Raw genomic sequence first — 26,588 nt, 5'->3', positions numbered from 1 at the left:
GGGCAAAGTCTGAGTCACAGAGACTTTTACTTGATAACCTAAATCATGGGGAAAGGAAAAATATGATATTTTGGGTGGCAGGTCAGGTGAAAGGGAATAATCGGGATATTATAGGTGAGCAGTGTGTGAAGAATGATGAAGGAAGGGTAGTGGTGAACAGTGAGGATATTAAAGATGCATGGAGATAGCATTATAACTGGTTGTTGAATGAGGAGTTTGACTGGGACAGGGAAGGTTTGGAGCCAGCAGATCCAGTGTCTGGCCCTTGGACTTTGATGCTGCTACTGTGAGTGAGGCAATATGCAGGATGAAGGTGGGGAAGGCAGCAGGTGTGTCTGGATTCACTGCCAAAATGTTGAAGGCCTCAGGTGATATACGGGTTAGGTTAGTCACTGACCTGATAAATAGGATTATTTATGAGTGTGTTGTCCCAGATGATTGGCAGAAGAGTGTAAATGTAAATGGGTATAAAGGGAAGGGTGATGCCCTGGAAAGAGGAAATTATAGAGGTATAAAGCTTTTAGATCAGATAATGAAGGTAATGGAGAGAGTTTTAGAAGGTATGATTAGAGAAAGAGTGAATATTTATGGAGACGCAGTTTGGGTATATGCCAGGTAGGGGGACAACTGATCCCATAGTCATTGTTCGACAGCTTCAGGAAAAATATATTGGTAGGAGAAGGGATCCTTATTTTGTTTTGTTGATTTGGAAAAGGCCTTTGACAAAGTCCCCAGAGAGGTGGTGAAGTGGGCAATGAGAAAGCTTAGCTTGGAGAAGTGGCTGGTTAGGGTGGTTATGGTTATGTATGTGGGTGCTCACACCCAGGTAAGAGTGAATTGAGATTTAAGTGATGAGTTTTCTGTGAATGTTGGTGTGCATCATGGGTCAGTTTTGAGTCCCATGTTGTTTATCATGGTACTTGAAGCCCGTTCACGTGACTTTAGAAACAGACTCCCGTGGGAGTTGTTGTATGCTGATGATTTGGTGTTGATTGCAGAGAGCGAAAAGGAGGCGGAGGAAAGGTTTAGGAAGTGGAGAGATGGTATGGGGCACAAGGGCTTAAGGGTAAATGCAAATAAAATAAAAGTGACGATATCTAGGGTTGGTGGAGGTACTGTCAAAGACGAGGGAGAGTGGCTATGTGCATTTTTGTCACAAGGGCGTGGGAAGTAATTCCATCTTGTGCGGTGTGTGTGATAAATGGGTGCATAAGAGATGTGGTGGTATCAGAGGTACACTGCGAGATAATGCTGATTTTATGTGTACATTATGTCGGGGAGAGCAGGTAGAGATTGTCAGACGTGAAAGGATTGAACTTGCTGGTGAATCTCTTGAGTGTGTGGAAGAGTTTTGTTATTTGGGAGACATGTTGTGTGCTGGAGGTGGGGCTGGAGCTAGCTCTGTTGCTAGGGTGAGAAGTGGTTGGAAGAAGTTCAGGGAGCTCTTGCCTCTCCTAACATTGAGAGTACTCTCCCTGCATGCTAAAGGGTCTCTTTGTATGCAGCATGTGTTAGGAGTGTAATGCTGTATGGTAGTGAGACCTGGGCAGTGAAGGACGAGGATATTTGCGGCTCAGACGTACACAAATGACAATGATTAGGTGGATGTGCAGTGCGTCCCTGCATTCAAGGTCTGGGGGGGCTGGTTTTACGATACAAGAGTTGAGAGGTAGGATGGGACTGGAGTGTATTGGTGTTGTGATGAGGAGAGGTAGATTGAGAAAGTTTGGACATGTGGAGAGAAGGGGGATGATAACAGGGTGAGGAAGGTGAGAAGTGTTAATATTGGAGGTTGGAGGATGCGAAAATGTGTAATGGATGCAAGAGCTTATAGAGGTTGGGGGAGTGGACTTTCTGACCACTACTTGGTGGTGGCCGGAATCAAGATCCAATTAGGATGGAGAAATAGAAGAAGGGAAGGAAGGGAAGAAGGAGTAGTTGCAAGAAGAGTGGAAAGGTTACAAGAGGATGACAAAAAGGCCAAGTATAAGAGAGAAGTGGAGGAATGATTTGGCAAATATGAATTGGAGCAGATGGGGGACGTGGAAGGTGTGTGCAGGATACTTACAGAAGAAATATGTGCAGCATGTGATGTTGTGTGTGGGATAAAGAGAAGACGGAGGGATGTGCAAGGAACAGCGTGGTGGGATGAAGAGGTGAGATAGGGTGTGGCACAAAAGAAGAAAGCATACAATGAATAGATGAGAAATAGGGGCATGGAAGAAGTTGAGAGGTGGAAGAGAGAGTTATATGTAGAAAGAATGAGAGAGGTGAAAAGATTAGTAAGAGAGAGAGTAAGAAGAGAGCGGATGAGGAATTTGGAAGGAACTTGAGTGTAAAGTGGAGGGACTCTAAGAAACTGATCTGGACAGAGGTGAAATGAGTACGACAGGATGGAAGTGAGGTTAGTAGGGAAGTGAAAGATAAAAACGGTAAATTACGAGTGGAGAAGGAAGAAAAAGTGAGCAGATGGAGAGAACACTTTAAGGAATTGTTGAACATAGAGAATGGAAGTAATGCAAGTATAAGTGGCTGGGGAATGGCTGGGAGAAGGAGAGAGGTGAAGAGACAAGAAGAAATAAGTAGGATAGGAGTAGTGGAAGTAATGAAGAAAGTTCTATCTATCTATCTATTGCCAGACGCCTCAATCACGTTTGGGGTGGCCACAAACACATCGCCTCCAAGTCGCCCTGTCCCCCGTCATTTCACCGTCCTGCTCCCAACTCACACACCCCTCTCTCATATACCTCTCCACCCCATCCCTCCATCTCATCCTCGGCCTCCCCCTCCCTTTTCCTCCCTCCACCTCACTCATATACACTCTCTTCGTCAGTCTTTCACCCTCCATCCTTTCCACATGGCCAAACCATCTCAGTGTCTTCCTCATGACACTTCCTATCACATCCACATCCACACCACAATGCTCCTTTATATCCTCATTCGTCAGCCTGTCTCTCCATGTGACTCCACAGGCTCCTCTTGAATAACTCATTTCCACTGCTTTCACTCTTGACTTGTGTCCTTCCAACAACGTCCAAGCTTCACTTCCATACGCTAGAGTTGGTATCACAATACTGTCATGTAGTAACTTTTTCACTACCATGCTCACTTCCCTGTTTCTCATCACCGCTTTCAAAGAACCAGCAACCTTTCTTCCTTGTTGTACCCTTTCAAGCACTTCACCCTCAAAACCTCCATCCTTACTCATCACACTACCCAAGTACTTAAACATACTCACATTTTCCAATTTCTCACCATCCAACCTCGCTGTCCATTCACTGACTTCACCTCTTTCAAAAATCATCACTTTACTCTTCCCTACATTCACCTTTAGATTCCGTTTCTTACACACTCTCCCAAACTCATCCACCAAGCCTTGCAGCTCCCCTTCACCTTCACTCAAAAACACAGTATCATCTGCAAACAACAGTTCAGGGAGTTTCCAAACACTATCCTCTCTCACCAGGGCCACTCCAACATCCACTACCCTACCTTGTACCTCTTTAATTACCTCATCCATGTACAGATTGAACAACCATGGAGACATGACATATCCCTGTTTCAACCCAACCTTCAAAGAGAAAATTTCACTCAGTTCACCATCCACACGCACTGCAGCCTTAGCACAATCATACATACTCTTCACAGCATTCAACAACTTCCCATCTACTCCATATATTCTTAATACTTTCCACAATCCTTGTCTATTCACCCTGTCATATGCTTTCTCCAAATCCATGAAAGCCGCATACAACTTCTTTCCCTTGTCTAGAAACTCTTCCACTAAAGATCTAAGAATGAATATCTGATCTACACAACCTCTTCCCTTCCTAAAGCCTCCCTGTTCTTCTCCAACTAATTCCTCTGTTCTTTCTCTAACTCTGTCAATAAGTATCCTACCATACACTTTTCCTACTATACTAAGAAGACAAATGCCCCTATGATTACCACACACTTCTTTTTTCCCTTTTCCTTTGTACAAGGGAATAATTATACCTGACTTCCAATCCTCTGGGACTCTACCTTCCCCCCAGGCTAATCTACACATCTTCCACATCCATTCTACTACTATCTCTCCCCCATGCTTCAGCATTTCACCACACACTCCATCAATTCCTGAGGCTTTCCCCAATTTAACTTTCTTCATTGCTTCCACAACTTCTATCCTACTGATTTCTTCCTGTCTTCTCACCTCCCTCCTTCTCCCAGCCATTCCCCAGCCACTTATACTCACATTACTTCCATCCTCTATGTTCAACAATTCCTTAAATTGTTCTCTCCATTTGCTCACTTTTTCTCCCTTCTCCACTAGTAATCAACCATTTTTATCTTTCACTCCCCTGCTAACCTCACTTCCACCCTGTCTTACGCTCTTCACCTCTTTCCAGAACATTTTCTTACAGTCCCTCCACTTTACACTCAAGTTCCTTCCAAATTCCTCATCCGCTCTCTTCTTACTCTCTCTTACTAATCTTTTCACCTCTCTCATTCTTTCTAGATATAACTCTCTCTTCCACCTCTCAACTTCTTCCATGCCCCTATTTCTTATCCATTCATTGTATGCTTTCTTCTTTTGTGTCACAGCCTGTCTCACCTCTTCAGTCCACCATGCTGTTCCTTGCACCCCCCTCCATCTTCTCTTCCTCCCACACACCACATCACATGCTGCACATATATCTTCTGTAAATATCCTACACACACCTTCCACATCCCCCATCTGCTCCAATTCATATTTGCCCAATCGTTCTTCCACTTCTCTCTCATACTCTGCCTTTTTCTCATCCTCTTGTAACCTTTCCACTCTCCTTGCAACTACTCCTTCCTCTCGTCTTTCCCTTCTTCTATTTCACCATCTTACTTGGATCCTAATTCTGGCCACCACCTAGTAGTGGTCAGAAAGTCCACTCCTCCAACCTCTATAAGCTCTTGCATCCATTACACATCTTCGCATCCTTTCATCCACACACACATAATCAATCATTGCCTTCCTTTCATTCAGTTCACCACCCACCCTTCTCATCACTCCCAATGTATACCTGTAAATTATTTTATGCCTGAAGAGGGTATTGGCTATCACCAACACCCTCTCAGCACAAATGTCCACTAACGCACTCCCATTCTTATCTATCTCAGCAGGCACACCCCACTCACCAACTATTCCATCCACCTTCACATTCCCTACTTTATCATTCATATCACCGATCAAAAACACTCTCTCATTCCTTCCAAACTTTTCCATGCACACTTCCACATTCGTCCAGAACTCTTCTCTCGCTCTGCTAGCACAATATTGCATTGGTGCATACACACACATAATCGCCCACATTTGTATTCCAACTTTCAACCTTACCCACACAATCCTTGACCCAAATGATCCATACTGTCTTATGCTCTTCTTCCATCTTTTACTCACAACAATACATACTCCTTCCTTTGCCCTCTCATTTTCACCTACTCCTGTACATATACCCAATCCATACTCCCATTCTCTCACACTGTCTCCTCTCCATTTTGTTTCAGTTATTCCACATACATTCACTTTCACACCCTCAAGCACCTGGACAATCTCTCTCTTGTTCACCTGATCATTCCCTCCTCTTACATTCCAGGAGTTAAATTGAGGAAAGCCCCAGGAATTGATGGAGTGTCTGGTGAAATGCTGAAGCATGGGGGTAAGTAGTAGAATGGATGTGGAAGATGTGTAGATTAGCCTGGGAGGAAGATAGAGTCCCAGAGGATTGGAAGTCAGGTATAATTATTCTCTTGTACAAAGGAAAAGGGGAAAAAGAAGTATGTGGTAATCATAGGGGCATTTGTCTTCTTAGTATAATAAGAAAAGTGTATGGTAAGATACTTATTGACAGAGTTAGAGAAAGAACAGAGGAGTTAGTTGGAGAAGAACAGGGAGGCTTCAGGAAGGGAAGAGGTTGTGTAGATCAGATATTCATTCTTAGATCTTTAGTGGAAGAGTTTCTAAACAAGGGAAAGAAGTTGTATGCGGCTTTCGTGGATTTGGAGAAAGCATATGACAAAGTGGATAAACAAGGATTGTGGAAAGTATTAAGAATATATGGAGTACATGGGAAGTTACTGAATGCTGTGAAGAGTATGTATGATGGTGTTAAGGCTGGAGTGCATGTGGATGGTGAACTAAGTGAATTTCTCTCTTTGAAGGTTGGGTTGAAATAGGGATGTGTCATGTCTCCATGGTTGTTCAATCTGTTCATGGATGGGGTAATAAAAGAGGTACAAGGTAGGGTAGTGGATGTTGGAGTGGCCCTGGTGAGAGAGGATAGTGTTTGGAAACTCCCTGTACTGTTGTTTGCAGATGATACTGTGTTGTTGAATGAAGACGAAGGAGAGCTGCAAGGCTTGGTGGATGAGTTTGGGACAGTGTGTAAGAAACGGAATCTAAAGGTGAACATAGGGAAGAGTAAAGTGATGGTCTTTGAGAGATGTGAAGTCAGTGAGTGTACAGCGAGGCTGGATGGTGAAGGATTGGAAAATGTGAGTACATTTAAGTACTTAGGTATTGTGATGAGTAAGGATGGAGGTTTGGAGGGTGAAGTGCTTGAAAGGGTACAGCAGGGAAGAAAGGTTGCTGGTTCTTCAAAAGCAGTGATAAGAAACAGGGAAGTGAGCATGGAAGTGAAAAAGTTACTACATGACAGTATTGTGATACCAACTCTAACGTATGGAAGTGAAGCTTGGACGTTGTTGGAAGGACACAAGTCAAGAGTGAGAGCAGTGGAAATGAGTTATTTAAGAGAAGCCTGTGGAGTCACATGGAGAGACAGGCTGACGAATGAGGATATAAAGGAGTGTTGTGGTGTGGATGTGATAGGAAGCGTTATGAGGAACACACTGAGGTGGTTTGGCCATGTGGAGAGGATGGAGGGTGAAAGACTGACAAAGAGAATGTATGTGAGTGAGGTGGAGGGGGGAAGAGGGAGGGGGATGCTGAAGATGAGATGGAGGGATGGGGTGGAGAGGTATATGAGAGAGGGGTGTGTGAGTTGGGAGCAGGGCAGTGAAATGGCGGGGGACATGGTGACGTGGAGGCAATTTGTTTGTGGCCACCCCAAACGGGATTGAGGCGTCTGGCACTAGATAGATAGATAGTTAGATGTATATCTATATATATATCTATATATCTATATAGATATATATAAATATATATGTATATATAAATATATATATATATATATATATATATATATATATATATATATATATATATATATATATACACACACACACACAATGTTTTCTAAGATACCTTACTGACTGCTACAGGCAGAGTGATGGTGGAGGGTGGCAGAGGGGAGGAAGTCACGTGTCACCACCATACTAACACGTTTACACCAGCAAAAAAAACACAATTTTTCACATTATTATTACTTATATATACTGTATATATATATATATATATATATATATATATATATATATATATATATAAGTAATCCCTCTAATATCCGAACATTATATATGTATATATATATATATATATATATATATATATATATATATATATAAGTAATCCCTCTAATATCCAAACATTATATATATATATATATATATATATATATATATATATATATATATATATATATATATATACACACGGTAGTAATCCCTCTAATATCCGAACACACACACACACACACAAATATATACATATATATATATATATATATATATATATATATATATATATATATATACATACATATACAGTAATCCCTCTAATATCCGAACACACACACACACACACACACACACACACACACACACACACATATATATATATACATATTTTTATGTGTCCGACTCTGGGCATAGGCTTCACAGCCTGCTATCAAGGCCCAGCAGCCCTCCTACATACCATACACCTCTGCATATCACCACTTCGGCGCTAACACCCACCGTCCATATTGAATACATGCTAGGGCTGACTCATACAGGACTGGTGTATTGGTATTAGCGGGGGTATTTTTACGACATGTCGGCGGGTCTTCTGGTAGATCAGTAAAGCCTGATTTAATGAAATTCAAATCCTTAAACTGTTCCCTGCCCCAGCCGGGATTCGAACCTGGGTCCGTAAGGACTGCAGGCCACCTCTCTACCGATTGAGCCACCGCCTCCCCAAAGGCGGACATAATTGTCCTGGGATCCAATATTCCCAAAATGGGCCAAAAACCGCAAAAAATTTGAAAAAAATCTGACTTTTTTCCCACCCGTAATTTGAAATTGCCACCTGGCGCCGAACAGCTGTTAAACCATGGTCCCTTCACCCCTTCCTTCCTCCCCCCTCCACCCTCCCCTGTCAGGGTTGCAATTTGGTATTTTTCATTACCAAGTGTGGGCCAATTTGGTAATGATAAATTCGTTTGGTAATGAATCAGAATAATGAATTACCAAATTGATTTTTCACATGTATGAGGATACACAGGATGGAGATGGTGGATTGTTTGCTCTCTCTGATTAATCTGCTACCCTACATAGCGTGAAAATAATCAACATGGTGTTAATTATAAGGAGAGTGATTACATGTATTTCCACTTGTATATATAATTAGTGAAGAATAAATGCTAGCTTTACAAATTTGGTAATGAAAAGTTAAATTTGGTAATGAAAGTTGAGGAGATTGGTAATATGGCCGTTGCGATCTGGCAATTCTGTTACCCCACCATCATCAACAGTCACAGCCTAACTCCGATCGAGAGCAGATGCTCATAGCAGTGCAAGCCACAGGTGCTTGTTTTTTGTGAATAAACAGTGAATAAACTGCAATACCTTGCCACTAGAACACACAGGAATTTACAGTGTTGTGCAGTGTTGAGAAATTAGAATTTAGAGTGCAGAGGATTAACTGTGGACTGCAAACTGGAGGTTCAAACCAGTCCAGGAGCCAGGGACTTGTAAGTACCCAGAATATTTAATATTGTATAAACTCACCTCTAAAACCTCATTTTATGGTTCTTTTGCATTTATTTTATGTCCCTTATTGGTGTGATTTGGGTCTTAAATTGGTGCAATGCATGTCCAGAGAGAGTTGTATAGGTGTTTCTCTGAGTTAGGGTCCATAAGTACAAGTCCATAAGCTGGGGCCCAATATCCAGACAGGACCACTATCTGGACCTGCCTATGGCTCTATTACGTCGAATATCGAAGGGATTACTGTAAATATATATATATATACAGTAAACCCTCTCTTATCTGAACCCGAATAATTCAGAAATCGGTTAATTCAAATAGAAATTCGAATTAAGCGAGACAAGTCCGAAGAGGTTTCCAGTGATAAATGGACGTGAACAGTTTTTGTAGTGATAAGTGTAATTTTTAAGAACTGTACAGTAGCTTCGGTAAAGTTAAGTACACTGTACTCTACTATTTCATTATCAAGGTTTGACATTATTTTATTTATCGTATTGTGCAGTCTTTGAGTATAAAGTAATAATATACTGTACTGTTCAATGTTTTTGTGAAAAAGCCGTTTTAGTGAGCGTGGGTGTGATTTGGGGATAGGGGCAAGCATGAGCTACAATAATTCAGATTTTTTGAAAATTCAACACAGGGTTCCCCCCAATTAATCCGAATTATAGAGAGTTTACTGTACTATTTTCTAAGATCTCTTACTGACTCTGAGGGTGGAGGGTGGCAGATGGGAGGAAAAAAAACACAAATTTTCAAAATTTGCTAGAGGGAGTATAGTGGTCACCCGGGATGTAGAGCATGTTTTGCTAGATAGACTATGGTTGTCACCCAAGGTTAAGGAATCTTATCCATCTTTTTCTCCTGACATTTTCACATAATTTGCAGATTATACTAGTGAGGAAGAGCAGCCTATATATAGTTAAGCAGGTCCTCCCTATCACCAACTTTGTAAACTGGAACTATATTTGCTCATTTCCATTCAATAACGCCCCACTTTCTAATGAAAACCTTATAATATCATATATAGGCCTCACTAACTGGTCTCCACATTTTTTCAAGATCTACCCAGCTACTTCACCCAGTCCCATTGCCTTTCTCACATCTATCTCCTTCATCAAATGAATTATCACACATCTCTCAACTACAACTGTTTCCAATTTCAAGGGTTGCATCTCTGTTACAGGTTCTGGGAATTCCTCTTCTGTCATAAATACTGACTGCAATTTATCACTCATTAAGTTACACATCTCCTCTTCTTTTTCATATGTCACCATCTCTCAATCTCACTATGCTGGTCTTTGTTCACATTTTACTATTAATAAACCTGTAGAACAGCTTGGGTTCTTACATCCATCCATCCTTCATCCAATCCTATGTTGCCCCATAAAAAGCGAAGGAGCCCGGGGTTAGGCAAGTTGGTCCTGACATTTACGATGAGAGTGAGCAGCCTCACTCATTCCTGAGAGGCATTACGTGAGCAATAAACTCCAATTATCCCTTGGGTATAAACCTTCACCGATTCAATCCAATTGGAGCACCATATTTACCCACTAAACCACCAGGCGCCAAAATTTTGTTATATGGTTACCACCCAACATAGTAAATGGTTTCCTGGTGTACAGGAAACCATTGGCTTGTAACTCAGTGTAGAGTCACCCACAGGCAGAAGGAAAAAGAAAGGAAGTGTAAGTCACTCATAGGCAGAAGGACAAAGAAAGAATGAAGGAAAGGATGATAGAAGAGGATGGAAGGAAAGAAGGATGGAGGAGAGGAAAGGGCAGACACCCGAGAGCAGCACTACATTGAGTGAGTGGATGGTGAGCGTCCCCACTTACTTTCTTGCTTTTATTAACAACACCCCTCTCGTATTTTTGTGCCTCCTCCATTCTTACTTTTACTTATTCATTTCTTACATCTTTGTACTCTATCCAAGCATTTTCAGTACTGTATATATTTTTTTCTTATATTATCCCATGTTCTCTTCCTAATACCAGGTGCCTCTCTATATCTTTTATTAAATCAATCGTTCTTTTCTGTCTGCCTTTTTTGCAGCAACTTTAAGAACACGGTTTCTGATTCTCTCCACACATATTTTCATAAAGATATTATACTTCTGTGTTGTAGGTGGGGGCACTCATCATCCACTTACTTGATGTAGTGCTGCTCTCGAGTGTCTGCCCTTTCCTCTCTTCCTTCCATCCTCTTGTCATTCTTCATACTTTCCTCTTTCTTCTGCCTATGGGTAACTTTACACTCACTCTTCTGTCTGTCTTTCATTCTTTCCTCTTCCTTCTGCCTATGGGTGACTCTACACTAAGTGACAAGCCAAATGGTTTTCTGTACACCAGGAAACTATTTACTATGCTGGGTGATAACCATATAACCAAATTACGGCGCTTGGTGGTTGAGTGGGTAATTAAGACGCTCGAATTGGACTGAGCCTGGGTAGGTTTATATCCAAGGGATGGTTGGGGTTTACTGATCAAGTACTGTAATGCCACTCAGAGATGAGTGAGGCTGGTCACTCTCATCTTAAACGTCAGGACCAACTTACCTAGTCCTGGGCTCCTACACTCCTCTTGGGGCAACATAGACTTGGATGATGGATGGATGGATATTATATTTCTCCTGGATATTCTTCTCCCTGTCCATTTCACTCCTGTCTGTACTTCCGAAATAATGTCTTATGGAGTCAAAGTCCACTCTCCCTTGGTTATATCTATTTTTTCGATGTCTCTTCTCTTTCTTTCATGTCTCTACCCAATACCTTCATCTCCATAACCAGGTGGTCACTCTTTCTCAGGGGGTAATGATACTGTAATCATTGTATATCATTACAGCTTCTTGTAAAAATCAGATCCAATCTTGATGGCGTAATCTCTCTCCTAATTCTTATATTTTCTTTAACGGCCATACCACGTTGAGTACACCGCTTCCCGTCCGATCAGCGAAGTTAAGCAACGTTGGGTCTGGTTAGTACTTGGATGGGTGACCACTTGGGAACACCAGATGCTGTTGGCATCCCTACGTGTCAAGTGGGGTTGGTGGAGGATTAGTGCCCCTTCCTGTAAAACAATTAACTCTAAGCCCTTGGCCACCCCGTCTGGGATACATGGCGTCTGGCAATGAATGAATGAATGAATATGAACTAACATATTTTCCGTTAAAGCTCCATCAGCCTATACCCTCAGGTTTCCACATTGTTCACTGCATCAGTTCCTACCCAATCAACTGCTCTACAATTAAAACCACCAACAAGCAGCAATCTATTTCTCTGCTCAATTATCTTCCTTAGCATATCTAAAGACTCACTCATTAACTGTTCATACTCATTCCTATTCCATGTCTGGTCTGTGGTGGCATGTACATCACTACTATGTCTAACTTTTCTTCATGTTCTTCCACTATTTCCACGTACAGTATTTCCACTTTTGTTTTCTAAATGTACTCTTCTTTACATGTGTGTGTGTGTGTGTGTGTGTGTGTGTGTGTGTGTGTGTGTGTGTGTGTGCAAAATCAATTTTTATAATTCTAACCAAACAGTCATAGGATTGAGAATCTTCCTAGGGAATGACCTTTTGCTGAGAACAATAGGTCAATCACATGGCAAGGTCATCTTTCAGTTTCGATCTTATTTTGACCAATCCTGGTGGAAATGCTGAGGGTGAGGCATGGTCAGTGTTCAATCTGCAGATGTATGTGAGTGAGCAACACTACTAAAACAGTTTATACTGATTTGGATCAAACTTTGTGTTAGAGTGGAGGGTCAGCCGAGGGGTGAACCTAAGGTTTTTGAGAACAATATATCAAAGGTTAAGGCCACATAACAAGGTCAACCAAAAAGTTTCTGTCCAATTTAATCTTTGTGGAAGGGTTAGCTCACAGGCTAGGTAAGGATGAAGGAATTCCACTGAGAAAATCAGTAACCCCTTCTTTACCGACCCCTCCCCCTAATGTAAACACTACGTTTACCCCCCATACCGAGCTCCCCCTCCCGTAGTGTGAGGGGTAGTGTATATTTTTTGCCTAGTCGAAACTATTCGCTCTTTGTGATTTGTTTGTATATTGATGATCACATAAACCCAGCATGATGTGGGTAATAAAAAAGATTATAAAATAAATCATTACGGTATATAAGTTTACATATGCTGAAGTACTGTTACCAAGGTAACTACTGTACAAACTGGCTTGAAAAAAATGTCCTGCACAGATGGATGGCTTTTTAATTACCTTGTAAGCTGAGCATGAAGTGTGTGGACACACATGATGGTGATGGCGACCTTGACCCACTTGTTGCCGAGAGTGCAGCGTCACTACGCTCGCTACTAATTTCCTCCTCCTCCTCACTCACATCAACCTCACTATCATTTTCAGGATCACATTCATTTACTGACACATCAGACACTGCTGCATCATCATCTGACACACCTAAATAAGTATCCTCATGAGGAATAAACTCGTCACTATCGGAATCCGCCAGAGACGCCATGAGAAAAAAATATCCTGTACACCCTCTCTCATGGTCAAGTGCATGGTAACTGACTCTCTCAAGCAGGCCAAGGGGTGTAAATTTTGCCGTATGTCAGCAGAAATTATAGTACGATATCTGTAGTAGAAATTATAAATAAAATAATGATTGGTCTAAAATAGGTTACATCACAGACGAGTTAGCAAGCCATTGGTGCCACCGCAGCTCTGTCATGACGTATCTTATGATGTCAGAATTCGTCAGAACTTTGTCACAGTCTTTGTTGTCAAAACACAGAGCTGTTGCTAATACGAGGCCCTCAGAAACAGCCTTACTGGGCTATCCTGAGCCCATAAGCTGCCATTCATTAGAGGGTGTACCAGTGTACCACGGTAGCGGTTCCGGTGTCTCACAGGTGTTTACAGGAGATGTACGGGGGTACATCAAAACACATTTTCGGTAAAGAAGGGGTTAAAAGTTCTAGGTCACAGGGAAAGGTCAAAGGTCAAAGTCACTTGGCAAGGTCAGCCTCAACAACTTTTATCTATTTTAAACCAAACTTGGTAGAAGTGTTAAGGGTAACAGCAGGACAAAAGGATCCAATTTTAGCCCGTACCAAGCTAGCGACACAGATCTACGTCCCCTTCAAAAATGCCAGTGACATAGATCTACGTCCTGCAGCACCGAGAAGTAATTGCAAGCAACCAAAGTAAAATGGAAGGTAATATCATATCTCGCTAGTGTCAGACATTTCTCCACTATGCTTACAACACTAGTTTTGGAGCGCAGGAGGCAAGTGAGTCTTCACAGGCTCACAGCTGCTCTGCTCTGTCTGTAACCTTGTTTCAGAGGTCGAGTGGCACCAACCTGACTCTATTAAACCTACTTTCTGGCTTTGGTGATTCCTTTTATTAGTGCCAAGAAACATATTGATGTATTAAGCCCATTAACCCACAAACAAAAATCCAAAATCATAGACACTCTCCTCTCTCTGTAACTTCGAAGATTTCAAAAGTCGAGTGGCACAAACCTGGCTCAATTCAACCTACTTTCTGGCTCTGTTGATTACTTTTATTAGTGCCATAGATCTTATATTGATGTATTAAGCCCATTTACCCCCCCCCCCAAAAAAAAAAAAAAAAAAAAAATCCAAAATTGGATCACAAGCTCACAGACACTCTGCTCTCTCAGTAACCTCAAAGATTTCAGAGGTAGAGTGGCACCAACTTGACTAGATTCAACCAACTTTCTGGCTTTGGTGATTACTTTTATTAGTGTCAGGGATCTTAAATTGATGTATTAAGCCCATTTAGCCAGAAAAAAGATATCCAAAAATGGTTCACAAGCTCACTCCGCTCTCTCAGTAACTTCGAAGATTTCAGAGGTAGAGTGGCACCAACCTGACTTGATTCAACCAACTATTTGGCTTTAGTGGTACAGCAGAGTTTCAATTTAAGACAAAACGAAACAACGATCTTACAATAACACAGGCATTTAATTTCTCGCATAATTACTTCATAGCACGGTAATACCACACAACTGCACGAGAAACTGAGGGAAATGGATGAATTTAGGCACTGAATTTCCAGATACAACTCGTTTGTTATGCTTTTGTTGGTCACTGACTGGCATCCTCAACTCCACCCGACCAACGTGACCCATGTCCCATACAGTACCACCCGCCACACCCTGAGGCTGCCTCAGTGTTGTGTAGACGGTTGCTGTGATGCAAAGTTTATTTGCTTATTCCCATGCTCCTCATTTCCTCTCAGAACTCTGAGCATGTGATTCCAAAGTAACTTTAGTTATGCCTAAACACCCTGAAAGCGTTATGAACACAAGAGAAGCAATTATTCTATGTGAAAATGTAAAATTGTCAGAGGAAGTGACGTGTGGTGTGGGAGCTTAAAAGCAACCAATCAGACAGATATGAGTCGGGTGCGCTTACGATGTGGACAGTTTTCTTTGTTAGAAAAAAAAGTTAATGATGAAGGAACAGTAAAATTCATGTTTTTGCCTTTAGTCTATCTATCTATTCCCAGACGCCTCAATCCCGTTCAGGGTGGCCACAAACAAATCGCCTCCACGTCGCCCTGTCCCCTGCCATTTCACTTCCCGGCTCCCAACTCACACCCCTCTCTCTCACATACCTCTCCACCCCATCCCTCCATCTCATCCTCAGCCTCCCCCTCCCTCTTCCCCCCTCCACCTTACTCACATACACTCTCTTCGTCAGTCTTTCACCCTCCATCCTCTCCACATGGCCAAGCCACCTCAGTGTATTCCTCATAACGCTTCCTATCACATCCACATCCACACCACAACGCTCCTTTATATCCTCATTTGTCAGACTGTCTCTCCATGTGACTCCACAGGCTCCTCTTACCATAACTCATTTCCACTGCTCTCACTCTTGACTTCTGTCCTTCCAGCAACGTCCAAGCTTCACTTCCATATGTTTGAGTTGGTATCACAATACTGTCATGTAGTAACTTTTTCACTTCCATGCTCACTTCCCTGCTTCTTATCACTGCTTTCAAGGAACCAGCAACCTTTCTTCCTTGTTGTACCCTTTCAAGCACTTCACCCTCCAAACCTCCATCCTTACTCATCATACTACCCAAGTACTTAAACGTACTCACATTTTCCAATTCCTCACCATCCAACCTCGCTGTACATTCACTGACTTCACCTCTCTCAAAGACCATCACTTTACTCTTCCCTACATTCACCTTTAGATTCCATTTCTTACACACTCTCCCAAACTCATCCACCAAGCCTTGCAGCTCTCCTTCGTCTTCACTCAACAACACAGTATCATCTGCAAACAACAGTACAGGGAGTTTCCAAACATTACCCTCTCTCACCTTTAGTGCATTGTGGGGGGGGGGGGGAATTGTGCCCAATGTTTGTTATGTACTGACGGTCTTTGGTCAAGAAAATTCAAATCTTACGACACTTGAACCTGTTGACATACGTGGTTAGGTAAGACAATTATGTGAGTTCAGTTCTTGTGAATTATACTGTCATACAAATTATACTGCTTGGCTGACTTGCTTATTATTCATGATTACTGCATTCGTGTGTATCTGAGAAGTGAGAAATATGCTATCACCCCATGCTAACAACTTCTTAATAGCATTTTTTTCCCTTTACTGTTGATGACTAATGGCTTTCAAAAATGGCTTCACACCGCATTTTTTTTTTTTTTTTTAAATGAGCCAAAGTGATTCTTGGCAAAATCTGCCTGATGCTGGGCAGCCATCATTCATGTGTTGTTTAGGTCAGAAGTTTTTTGCTCGACTGGTAATGAGGACTTTCAAGAAGTTTAGCGGCAATCCTCGGTGATTTTTTTATGGGGAGTATTAGGGGGCAAAACTAATCGGTCAGGTTAGAATGCAGTATGCACTGATGTGTCCAGTTGGTGAGATCATATCTAAACACTCTGTCTTGGGTGTCTTAAGGCAGACATAATAATCTATCTATATTATTTTTAACAAAAAATATAAAGCTCCTAGAACCTAACCACCCACTTTACATGTAAGTACATGTCACGTTTTAGCGCAAATTTGATTTTGCATGAGGTTCAGCATAATCTGTCTCATGTTGTATGAAGACTCTACTGTACTGATGTATTAGGCCCATTTAGCCAGAAAAAAAAAAAAAAAAAAATCCAAAATCATCCGGTATCGAAGGGTAACAGTCTCTCTTTTGGCCCACTGTGGTACAGGTTAAGAACATTCATTCGGAGGTCATTACAGGGCTGGCTTAACCATTCCATGGCTGCCTGCGCTGAACATTTTACTGTAGCATGGCAACCGGCATTGATGCAGCATGACTTGTAGACAACTACGAAAATTTGGGGGAAGGAAATGGAGGTCTGAGAGATATTGACACAGACCTACTATAGCCTCTAAACCACTCAAACAGTCAGTACATCTCGTGAATCAGTCACGAGTGGATTTCAGTCTTTTGCTCCCCCCCGAGTGTCAGTGTAAGTAAAAATAAAAAATCAAGAAAGCCAAGGAAAAAAAGTGCTGCACCCATTATCTTTCTCCCCTCTTTCCTAAACACCCCAAAGTATATATACCATGTATATAGAGATATATATATATATATATATATATATATATATATATATAAATTCCATAAATGAATAAACAAACAAAGAGGAAAGACATTCATAATTATGATATTTTTTTGTACATTATTTTACTATGTACTGTATTTGTTCATTTTACAGTACATATTTCTTGTTTTGCACAAAGATTCCAGCACCATAAGAGGTGTTCTCGTGGTGAATATGTGGATGTAAAACCTTCCCTTCCCTTCACACTAATTCCCTCGCTCAAGATGCACACCTTGGGCCGTATAAAATCTTGGTCGAGATGGTTTGGCCTAAACACACACAGGAGCACTCATTATCGTGAAACAGACCAAAATCCTTATCATCTCTTTCCACATGAATCACACCACCCACAGTAAGAAAAAAACTCCATACAGGAGTAATTATAAACATAAAAAAGGGAAAACATTCATAATTATGATATTTTTAAGTACTGTACACATATTTACTGCATTTGTTCATTTTACACTATTTCTTGCTTTGCACAAGCATTTCAGTAACATATTAGGTGTTCTTGTGGTGATTAGGTCTATATAGATGTAAAACCATCCCTTCCCTCGACACTAATTCCCTTGTGCAAGGTGCTTATCACAAGTTGTATCGAATTTTAGACACTGCGGTTCGGCCTGTTCAAGCAAAGAAGGACCCATATCTAGTATGAGTCTTAAAATATAATCTCTCGCCTCTCTTTGAACACAAACTAAACCGCCCAGACCACAAAAATATCTTGAGAAATATCCCGATTTTTTTTTTTTTTAGATGAAGCCTATCATATTATGAATCGCTTTTGTAAGTAATTCCTATTTCATTTCATTCTTCATTTTTGTTTGTAATTCCTATTTCATTTCAAACCATTTCAGCACCACTGAAATTTTGGGGGGTGAAAACAAAAACATTTTCTTTGTTACCAACATCCACGTAAATCTGTGCAACTTTCACACTCCACTGCAAGGCTCAAGATGGGTCTAGGAAGCTCAAAATTGCACTGCCTTGCGCGTCTGACATTCCACTTCAGTTTGAGGGGGAAAAAAAAAAATAGCCCCACAGTCAGCCTGTGGGTCCCAACAAATTCCAGAGGCTCAGCCATGGAGGGGTTAAAGTGTGACCCGTTTACATTTCTGTATTTGTGTGTGACTAATGTGACAGAAGCAATTCTGATCTGACTGTGACCAAAACTAGGTGGAAGAGCTGAGGGTCAGCTAAGGGGTTGACCAACTGCTTTTGTGTCAATCAAAGATCACAGTCACATGGGAGGGTCAATTTACATAATTTTTATCCAATAAGGACCAATTTTGTCGACCGGTTCTGGCCAAGGTCACACCCCAGGGTCAAATGTTCAATCCTATACCTAAAACAGTAAACAGTATAACCCACATAACGGAGCACTGCACAGCACACACTACACTAAGATGCACACATAACATCAATGGTGTAGGAAGCCCATGGGACAACCCCATACCAGTAGTTGCTTACTTGTGGTCAACAGGTGTGCTTGGCCAGGCAGACCAGGGTTATGCAACAACTCAACAAGTATATATATTTGATATGAACCAACTTCATGGAATTACTGACAGTTGATGATGATTTGATTGAGTAGAACAGGTCATAAATCCAGGCAAGTTCAACGAAAAAAGTTCTAATTCACTTTGGACCAAACACAGTGGAAGGGTTGAATGTCAAGGAAGAAGGAAGCCCTTTGATTCTGAGAATAAATGGTTAAAGATCGAGGTCACAAGGCAAAGTAAAATATTCAACCCAATATGATTTGCAGGGTGAAAATGTTGCACTCTCTTACCACTCATACTTGTTTGTTTACTAGGTACTATACTTTGTGGTAGGTGGGGGTGCTCACCATCCACTCACTCGATGTAGTGCTGCTCTCGAGTGTCTGCCCTTTCCTCTCCTCCATCCTTCTTTCCTTCCATCCTCTTCTGTCTTTCTTTCCTTCATTCTGTCCTCATCATACTGTCAATGGATGACTTTACACTCCCTCTTCTGTCCACGTTTCCTTCATTCTTTCCTCTTCCTTCTGCCTGTGGGTGACTCTACACTGAGTGACAAGACAAATGGTTTCCTGTACACCAGGAAACCAATTACTATGCTGGGTGGTAACCATATAACCAAATTTTGGCACTAGGTGGTTTAGTGGGTAATTACAGCGCTCCAGTTGGACTGAGCCGGTGAAGGTTTATATCCAAGGGATGGTTGGGGTTTATTGCTCAATGCCATTCAGGGATGAATGAGGCTGGTCACTCTCATCTTAAATGTCAGGACCAATTTACCTAGCCCCAGGCTCCCACGCTCCTCATGGGGCAACATAGGATTGGATGATGGATGGATGGATGGTATTATGTTGAAACCCAAACTCAGCTTGTAAACACACAATATACATACTTAGGTAAATGGCATACATCCTACACATAAATCAGTGCTGGTATAGATACACATTGTGCATTACTGTCATATCAACAAAACTGCCGTGTCTTTATCACAAACTGTGATGAAGCAAAGTTTCCTATACTGTACAGGTTTGTATAAATCTACGTTTCCACCTTTTCCTGCAGCAATCACAACTGACAAATCCTTGAGGGCAATTATTATCATGAACACTGGACTTTCAGCATACTGCAAAATTACAGAAGGATGCCATACCTTTGTCAGTGTTGAGCTAAAAAAAAAACAATCAAACAAACAAATTTTTGATGCTCATTAAACATGTAATCAGTAACATAACAGACTGACAGCAACTACGAAAATCCTTTCATAATAAAAATGCTGTTAAACAAAATACTGTACACAAATCAATTTTGTGTGTGTGACTTATTACTTAATCCATCCATCCATCATCCAATCCTACACTGCCCCATAAGGAGCGTAGCTGCCCGCGGCTAGGCAGTTGGTCCCAACATTTAAGATGAGAGTGACCAGCCTCACTAATCCCTGAGTGACATTACATGAGCAATCAACCCCAACCACCCCTTGGATATGAACCTTCACTAGCTCAATCCGACTGGAGCGCAATAATAACCCAATAAACAGGCGCCAAAATTTGGTTATATGGTTACCACCCAGCGTAGTAAATGGTTTCCTGGTGTACAGGAAACCATTTGGTTTGTCACTCAGTGTAGAGTCACCCACAGGCAGAAGCAACCACAAAAAGCCTCTGAGTCCCAGTAACAATCTACATATGTCTGTCACTATGAAATAATATTTACATCTCTACATTACAAACCTGACCCAATGACCCACCTTAAAGCGCTTGTCTTGGAGGACTTTCTTGATGGCCACGAGCTCACCAGTCTCACACAGCTTGGCTTGGAATACGACCCCAAAGCTGCCATTGCCAATGACCTTGGTATCCATGTAGGACACCTCTTGCGGCCGGTCAGACCCCTGGCCTGGTGTGGCAATGACTGTTGTGATCTTGTTGCCATCTTTACCTGCACAAAAAGGAGAAGTTAGACAGCAGGCTCCGTGGTAAAAACCGTACCACGTACTGTTCTGACAAACGGTATCAGCACCAACATATAGCTATATAAAGTATACCGGTAATCCTGGCTAACTGGGAGAAACAAAGTCCACATTAACCAGTTTTCCAGATAATCTGGGGTCCTGAAGAAGTGAAAGTCAGTGAGTGTAATGGCCTAAGGATTGAAGAAGCATGGTCTTGTTAACACAGTCTGGACATTATACAATACAGCCCTGTAGCTACACTATTTTGTTCCTCAGCCTATGTCTTTACGATAATGCACAAAAAAAATCATATAAATTCTTAATAATTATTAAATTACATTAGAGACAATAGAGAAAACATGAAAACAGCAACTACAGTCAAGTCGCCTCCAGTGCGTGCTTCTATGGCACGGTTTTCTATCAGACATGGGGTAACCGTAATCTGTAATCGTAATCAATTGTAATCAATTACTGTACAGACTTTTGTGTAATCGTAATCGATTACTTAGGCATTTTTTTCCAAGTACAGTAATCGCAATCGTAATCGATTACTCTCATATTGTAATCGTAATCGTGGTTACTTTTACGATTACATGGCCCCAGATAAGTTATTCTTCCCCAAATACTCAAGAATAAAATACTGTAGTTCAGTGTCAAACAGTCAAATATACACCATAATAGTCCATAAGTAATATGAAAACAAAAGTGAATTGTAGGTTATCACTTAGAAGCTTCCATATAATATCCTACCTAAGACAGATTATCACCTGGGAAGATCTCCTTTGGTAGAAAAGTTAGTAGAACGAAAGGGTCAAGGACAAAGTGAAGAAAAATCTTGGTGCTTGAATTATTAAAACACATTTGTATTGCAAATTGGGAAACAAATAAAGGAACAACTTACTGGACATAGCACTGTACAGTATACTTTTATCTAGAGTAACAGTCGCCATAGGTTCAGCAGAGCTTAAGCCTATTTTCTTCCTTACGCAGAAAGCTCTTATTAAAATTATTTGCATATAAGATATATATCCCTAGAAAATATCAGTTTTATATTACTGGATGATGTTTTTGCTTTTAAAAACTAACTTCAGTTATTTACTTAATCTTGTCAAATATAAAAGAAACATGCTCGTAATTAAATAGTGCATAATAGTACATGTAATCATGATTACTTCATATGTAATCGTAATCATAATCGATTACTCTTACTTTTACTGTAATCATAATTGTAATAGTAGTCTGAAGTTTGCAAAGTAATCGTAATCATAATCGATCACAGTACCCCCGTAATCACCCCATGCCTATTTTCTATGACACAGCAAGGTGCCAGACCCCCCCAAAAAAAACGAACCACATGCATAAAATACCTATGGCACGGGAGTGGCAAGGTTTGAAACGTGTGGGCAAATTTCCCTGGCGGTCAGCGCGCTCCCCTGTTTGTAAGCAAAGACGATGGCAACCACTTCAGCTCCAACTGTGGACTTTTTTTTCTCTCTTATGAGGAGGTTAAACTTCACCAAATTCATTATGTTAAGTAATGAAACATTAAAGATTCTTTCAGTACTGTGACTAGTTTGTAGGTTTGTTCGTAAAACCGCTATGAACGGGTTAGTGATGAAGCATCTACCTCTGAGCTAAGACGAAGTATAATGCCTCCCATCATCATCATCACGTATATAAGAATGATTATTAATGTGTTAAATGTGAGTTTTGTTGACACTTGAGCATACAAACTTTATCAAATAAAGTTCTTATATCAGTGCTTGACCAGGCAGCCTCTGCTATATTTAACGTTTTGGTCAGTCAGCTGAGCCGTGTCTACTTGGCTGAGCTTTTTTTCTCTCGATCTGCAGCTCGTGATATTGCCCAAGTAGACACAAGGTTGATCACCCTCCCGTTTTTTGTGCCTATTGTTATGTGTAATACATGCACTGACTAACTGCTTGATTGTGGGTGTGTAAAGTGGGGAAAAATGGGGAAAAGTGGGGTGAAAAGGTGGACTTTGGGCAAACGTCCAAAACCAAATACCATTTTTCCCATAGGTTTGGTTATTTCTATGGCACAAGCACAGTCCAGAACCAATAAGCTGTGCCTTTGGCGACTTGACTGTATTAATATACCACAAAATGTGAGATGTAACATGCCAACAGCTTCATTTCACACTACTGTACACAGATAAGCTACAATGTATCCACTGGCCCAGTTCATCAAGATATAGTATGAAGTGGTAAGAAAGTCCATGTAAAGAGGATTTCCATTGGTTTACGAAATTTTTACCGTTTAGGGTGTGCAAAATTCAGATTGAGATTCTTGGCCTTATTTTGAAAAAAAAAAAAAAAAATGCTGTACCAACACATCTTAATTACAAATCACTCCAGAGCTAATTACTAATGACTTACGGGATAACTTGGTCTCCTTCATAATCCACCCATTCAATCATCAATAACTTTAACTCTGTAATGACTGCAAACTGAACCCTTGTTAATATACTGGTAGCATTTTCCGTGAAACAAATAACTCAGAGTCAAATGGCAACCCCTTACGGGATTACGGTGTCTGGCAATAGATAGATAGATCTTTTTATCCTAAATTAGCCCACCAATCGCCTCTTAAATTTAGTGCAATACCATATTGAATATATTCTTGCATCATTCAATACTACACATAGGAGGTGTGTGTGTGTGTGTGTGTGTGTGTGTGTTCTTACCTAATAGTATCTTTACAGGAATGAGTCAAGCCCATACTGTCCCGTGTCTTAAACCATTTATGAAATGATTTGGCACACACTATTTCATTCGGTAATGCATTCCACTGCTCAATTGTCCAATTTGGGAAACTAAATTTCCTTACACCTTTATCACCTCTCTTTTTATGCAGTTTTTTGCATCGTCCTCTTACTGATGCATCCCCATATACATATATATACAGTAAAAGTCCAATATTTCGGCATCCAAATCCCCGGCAAATCTGACATTTCGGCAGTTTTGAGAAATAGTCCCATTTACGAAAATCTCCGATCGTTCGGCAGATTCTCCGATTTTTTTCGTCAGTCTTGAAATTCTCCATGAGGCTCGCCAGCTAGCTACCCGCCTTTACCCGCCTTAGTGAGTGAGATAGTGAAAGTGATGGAACGAGTCTACCACTGCCAAGAAGCTCAGAGGCTACCTCTTTCTCCTATAGCATAAAGAGAGGACAAACATGTAGTGAGTCTAGCATGGGAAAGAGAATCTGTTTCGCCATTCTTCCGCCATTCTTCCGAGTTGTTGCCGTGCTGCTGCCGACTTCTCTTGATTCTTCTGTGTGCTTTGTGAACTTCGTACCGAAATACCTCTGAAATTACTATTCGAGTGTGCTGTAAGCACCGTAACATCAGACAGGAGCTTTGTAACACCTGAGTGGACCAGCCGTGTGTTGTGAACAGTATAAACATCTTCTGCGTGCTTTGAAAATGGCCACGTGTGGAAAGTTAACTGGTGTTAGCAAGAAGCGTACACATAAGATGTTGACTATTGCTCGGAAAATTGAGCTGTTGAAAAAATTAGAGGCTGGCATGAGTAGGAAACAGATTATGGATGAGTTTAATGTAAGCTCCTCTGCTCCCTCCTCTCCATCATCAACAGCAGTCTCTGAACCTCAAGCTCTACTGCCGCAGCAACAGGGAGAAGAGTCCTTAGAGCCTGTTGCAGGACCCTCTACTGCTGGGGACTTCTTCCAGCAGTAGCAGACTCCAATCAACCCCTTCTATTGTACATATGTAAATAAGGAACCTACTATAAGTTTAGGTAAGTGCATGTGAACTTGTAGGCCTAATGTACCATTACATATAAGGTACTGAGTGGGTAGGGTTTTCGATAATTCGGCAATTTTGATATTTCGGCACTTGCCTGGTCCCATAGATGCCGAAAATTCGGACGTCTACTGTATATACAGTAAACCCTCACTTTATCGCGGGGTTATGTTCCAAAGGCACCCGCGATAAGCAAAAATCCGCGATGTATCGACGCTACCCCTAAAATGGCTATTTATTGTCTACTAATAAGAAAAACCAGTACAGGCACTCACTGATGATGAATGAGACAAATTGAAGATGATGATGATCATGAAGTTCAGTACAAGGTGTATATTAGTTGTGCAGCTCTTGAGAGGGCGCCTATGACGACATTTCTGCGGGTGGTGAGCGAAACGTAAGTGCGGGAGGTCGGTCTACCACGCACCACACAGTTTGAATCCGATGGTCGAACCATGCGTGACTCGCAAATCATTATTTGTGGCTTATTTTTCTGCCTTCCAGCGATTGCTTGCCTTGTCTGTCAACATAGGGCCTAAGCATAGTGCTAGTGATGCATGTGGTAACACACCAAAACGGACTAGTAAATGATGTTGCTGACAGAGAAAGTTAAAGTGTTGGACAAACTTAAGGGAGGAATGTCGGCAACAATTCTCCGTCAAGACAATTCCCCGTCATTTATTTACATACCAGTTTATTCAGCAAGTACAGTACACTAGTTTTTTACTTATATGAGTTATAAAATCCAGCTGAAAATTAGTTATTAAAGTATTAATTAATCAATAATAAGTATATTTATAGAATGACAGGGAATCATCCATGTTTTGATGGTGAATTGACTTGATGGTGAATTGTCTCTGAACCGTGTGTTTGGGGTGAGTCAACTGTTCTTACAATAAAGAAGACAGAACGTAGCATACGGGACTAAACGGGAGTCAGTATGGGCTACTGAACCAGACTGTGATGGAGTGTCTCCACCTATGCCTGTGAACTGGCTCAGAACCGTATGTTTGGGGTGATTGAGTCAACTGTTTAGACAATAAAGAAGGCAGAATGTAGCATATGGAAGGCAGTGAGAGTTTGTGCACCAGACTGCTGAAGTGTCTCCATCTACGCCTGTGCTTGTCGGGTAAACTGGGAGGTGCGGTATGGTGGTGTGGTGCGGTCCTGCTCCTCTCTTTGAGGAGGGCGCATCGGCAGCAGCCAATCAGCGGCAAGTAAAAATGTAAAGCGTGTTTGGATTGGCTACTGGTAAGGCTCCAGCCAATTATGTGCCACCTACCAATGAGTCTAGGTATTTCCTCACCCCACGCCACGATTTCGCTTGTATTTTATCAAATATATTAGCCGATTTTTAATTATTATTTTAATACAGCTATTAATATTTTAAAATAAAGATGTAAAATACCATAAACATATCCATTTCAGAATACAGTACTGAAAATAAAGATGTAAAATATGTACTGTACCCTAAAAATAGCCGTAGTAGGCATTGTGGAAACCGCGATGAGGCGGGGTTTCCCGCAATGTAAAAATAGTTAGGTTCCAATGAAAATTCCGTGATAAAGTGAACCGGCAATATCTGAACCGCATTATAGCGGGGGTTTACTGTATATATATATATATATATATATATATATATATATATATAGTTATATAGTTATATAGTTATATATATATAGTTGTATATATATATATATATATATATATATATATATATATATATAAAGTTGTATATATATATATATATATATATATATATATATATATATATATACAGTATATATATAGTTATATATATATAGTTATACATA

At 40.9% G+C, this 26,588-nt stretch overlaps 1 protein-coding gene and 1 non-coding gene across 5 annotated transcripts in view; one reads left to right on the top strand and one right to left on the bottom strand.

The window, feature by feature from the left end:
• Positions 1-26,588, bottom strand: part of LOC145399062 (protein kinase shaggy-like) — a 414,583-nt gene that overhangs the window by 293,140 nt on the left and 94,855 nt on the right. For all 4 annotated transcript variants that reach the window (XR_013897221.1, XM_080271804.1, XM_080271805.1 and 1 more), the window contains exon 2: positions 20,784-20,974. Coding sequence is in view for 3 of the 4 variants with exons in the window: in XM_080271804.1 (XP_080127930.1) it covers positions 20,784-20,974 (191 nt within the window). In the remaining variant the exon portion in view is untranslated. The remainder of the gene's footprint in view (positions 1-20,783; positions 20,975-26,588) is intronic.
• Positions 11,843-11,961, top strand: LOC145399157 (5S ribosomal RNA). Its single transcript, XR_013897232.1, has one exon. It is a non-coding gene; the product is annotated as a 5S ribosomal RNA (ribosomal RNA).

This window comes from Coenobita brevimanus, chromosome 47 (assembly GCF_032717465.1).
Source record: "Coenobita brevimanus isolate Jiangsu-jjx chromosome 47, ASM3271746v2, whole genome shotgun sequence".
Taxonomy (NCBI): Eukaryota; Metazoa; Arthropoda; class Malacostraca; order Decapoda; family Coenobitidae; genus Coenobita; species Coenobita brevimanus.
Note: the sequence above shows the minus strand (reverse complement) of the source record. Positions and strands in the feature narration are given on the sequence as shown.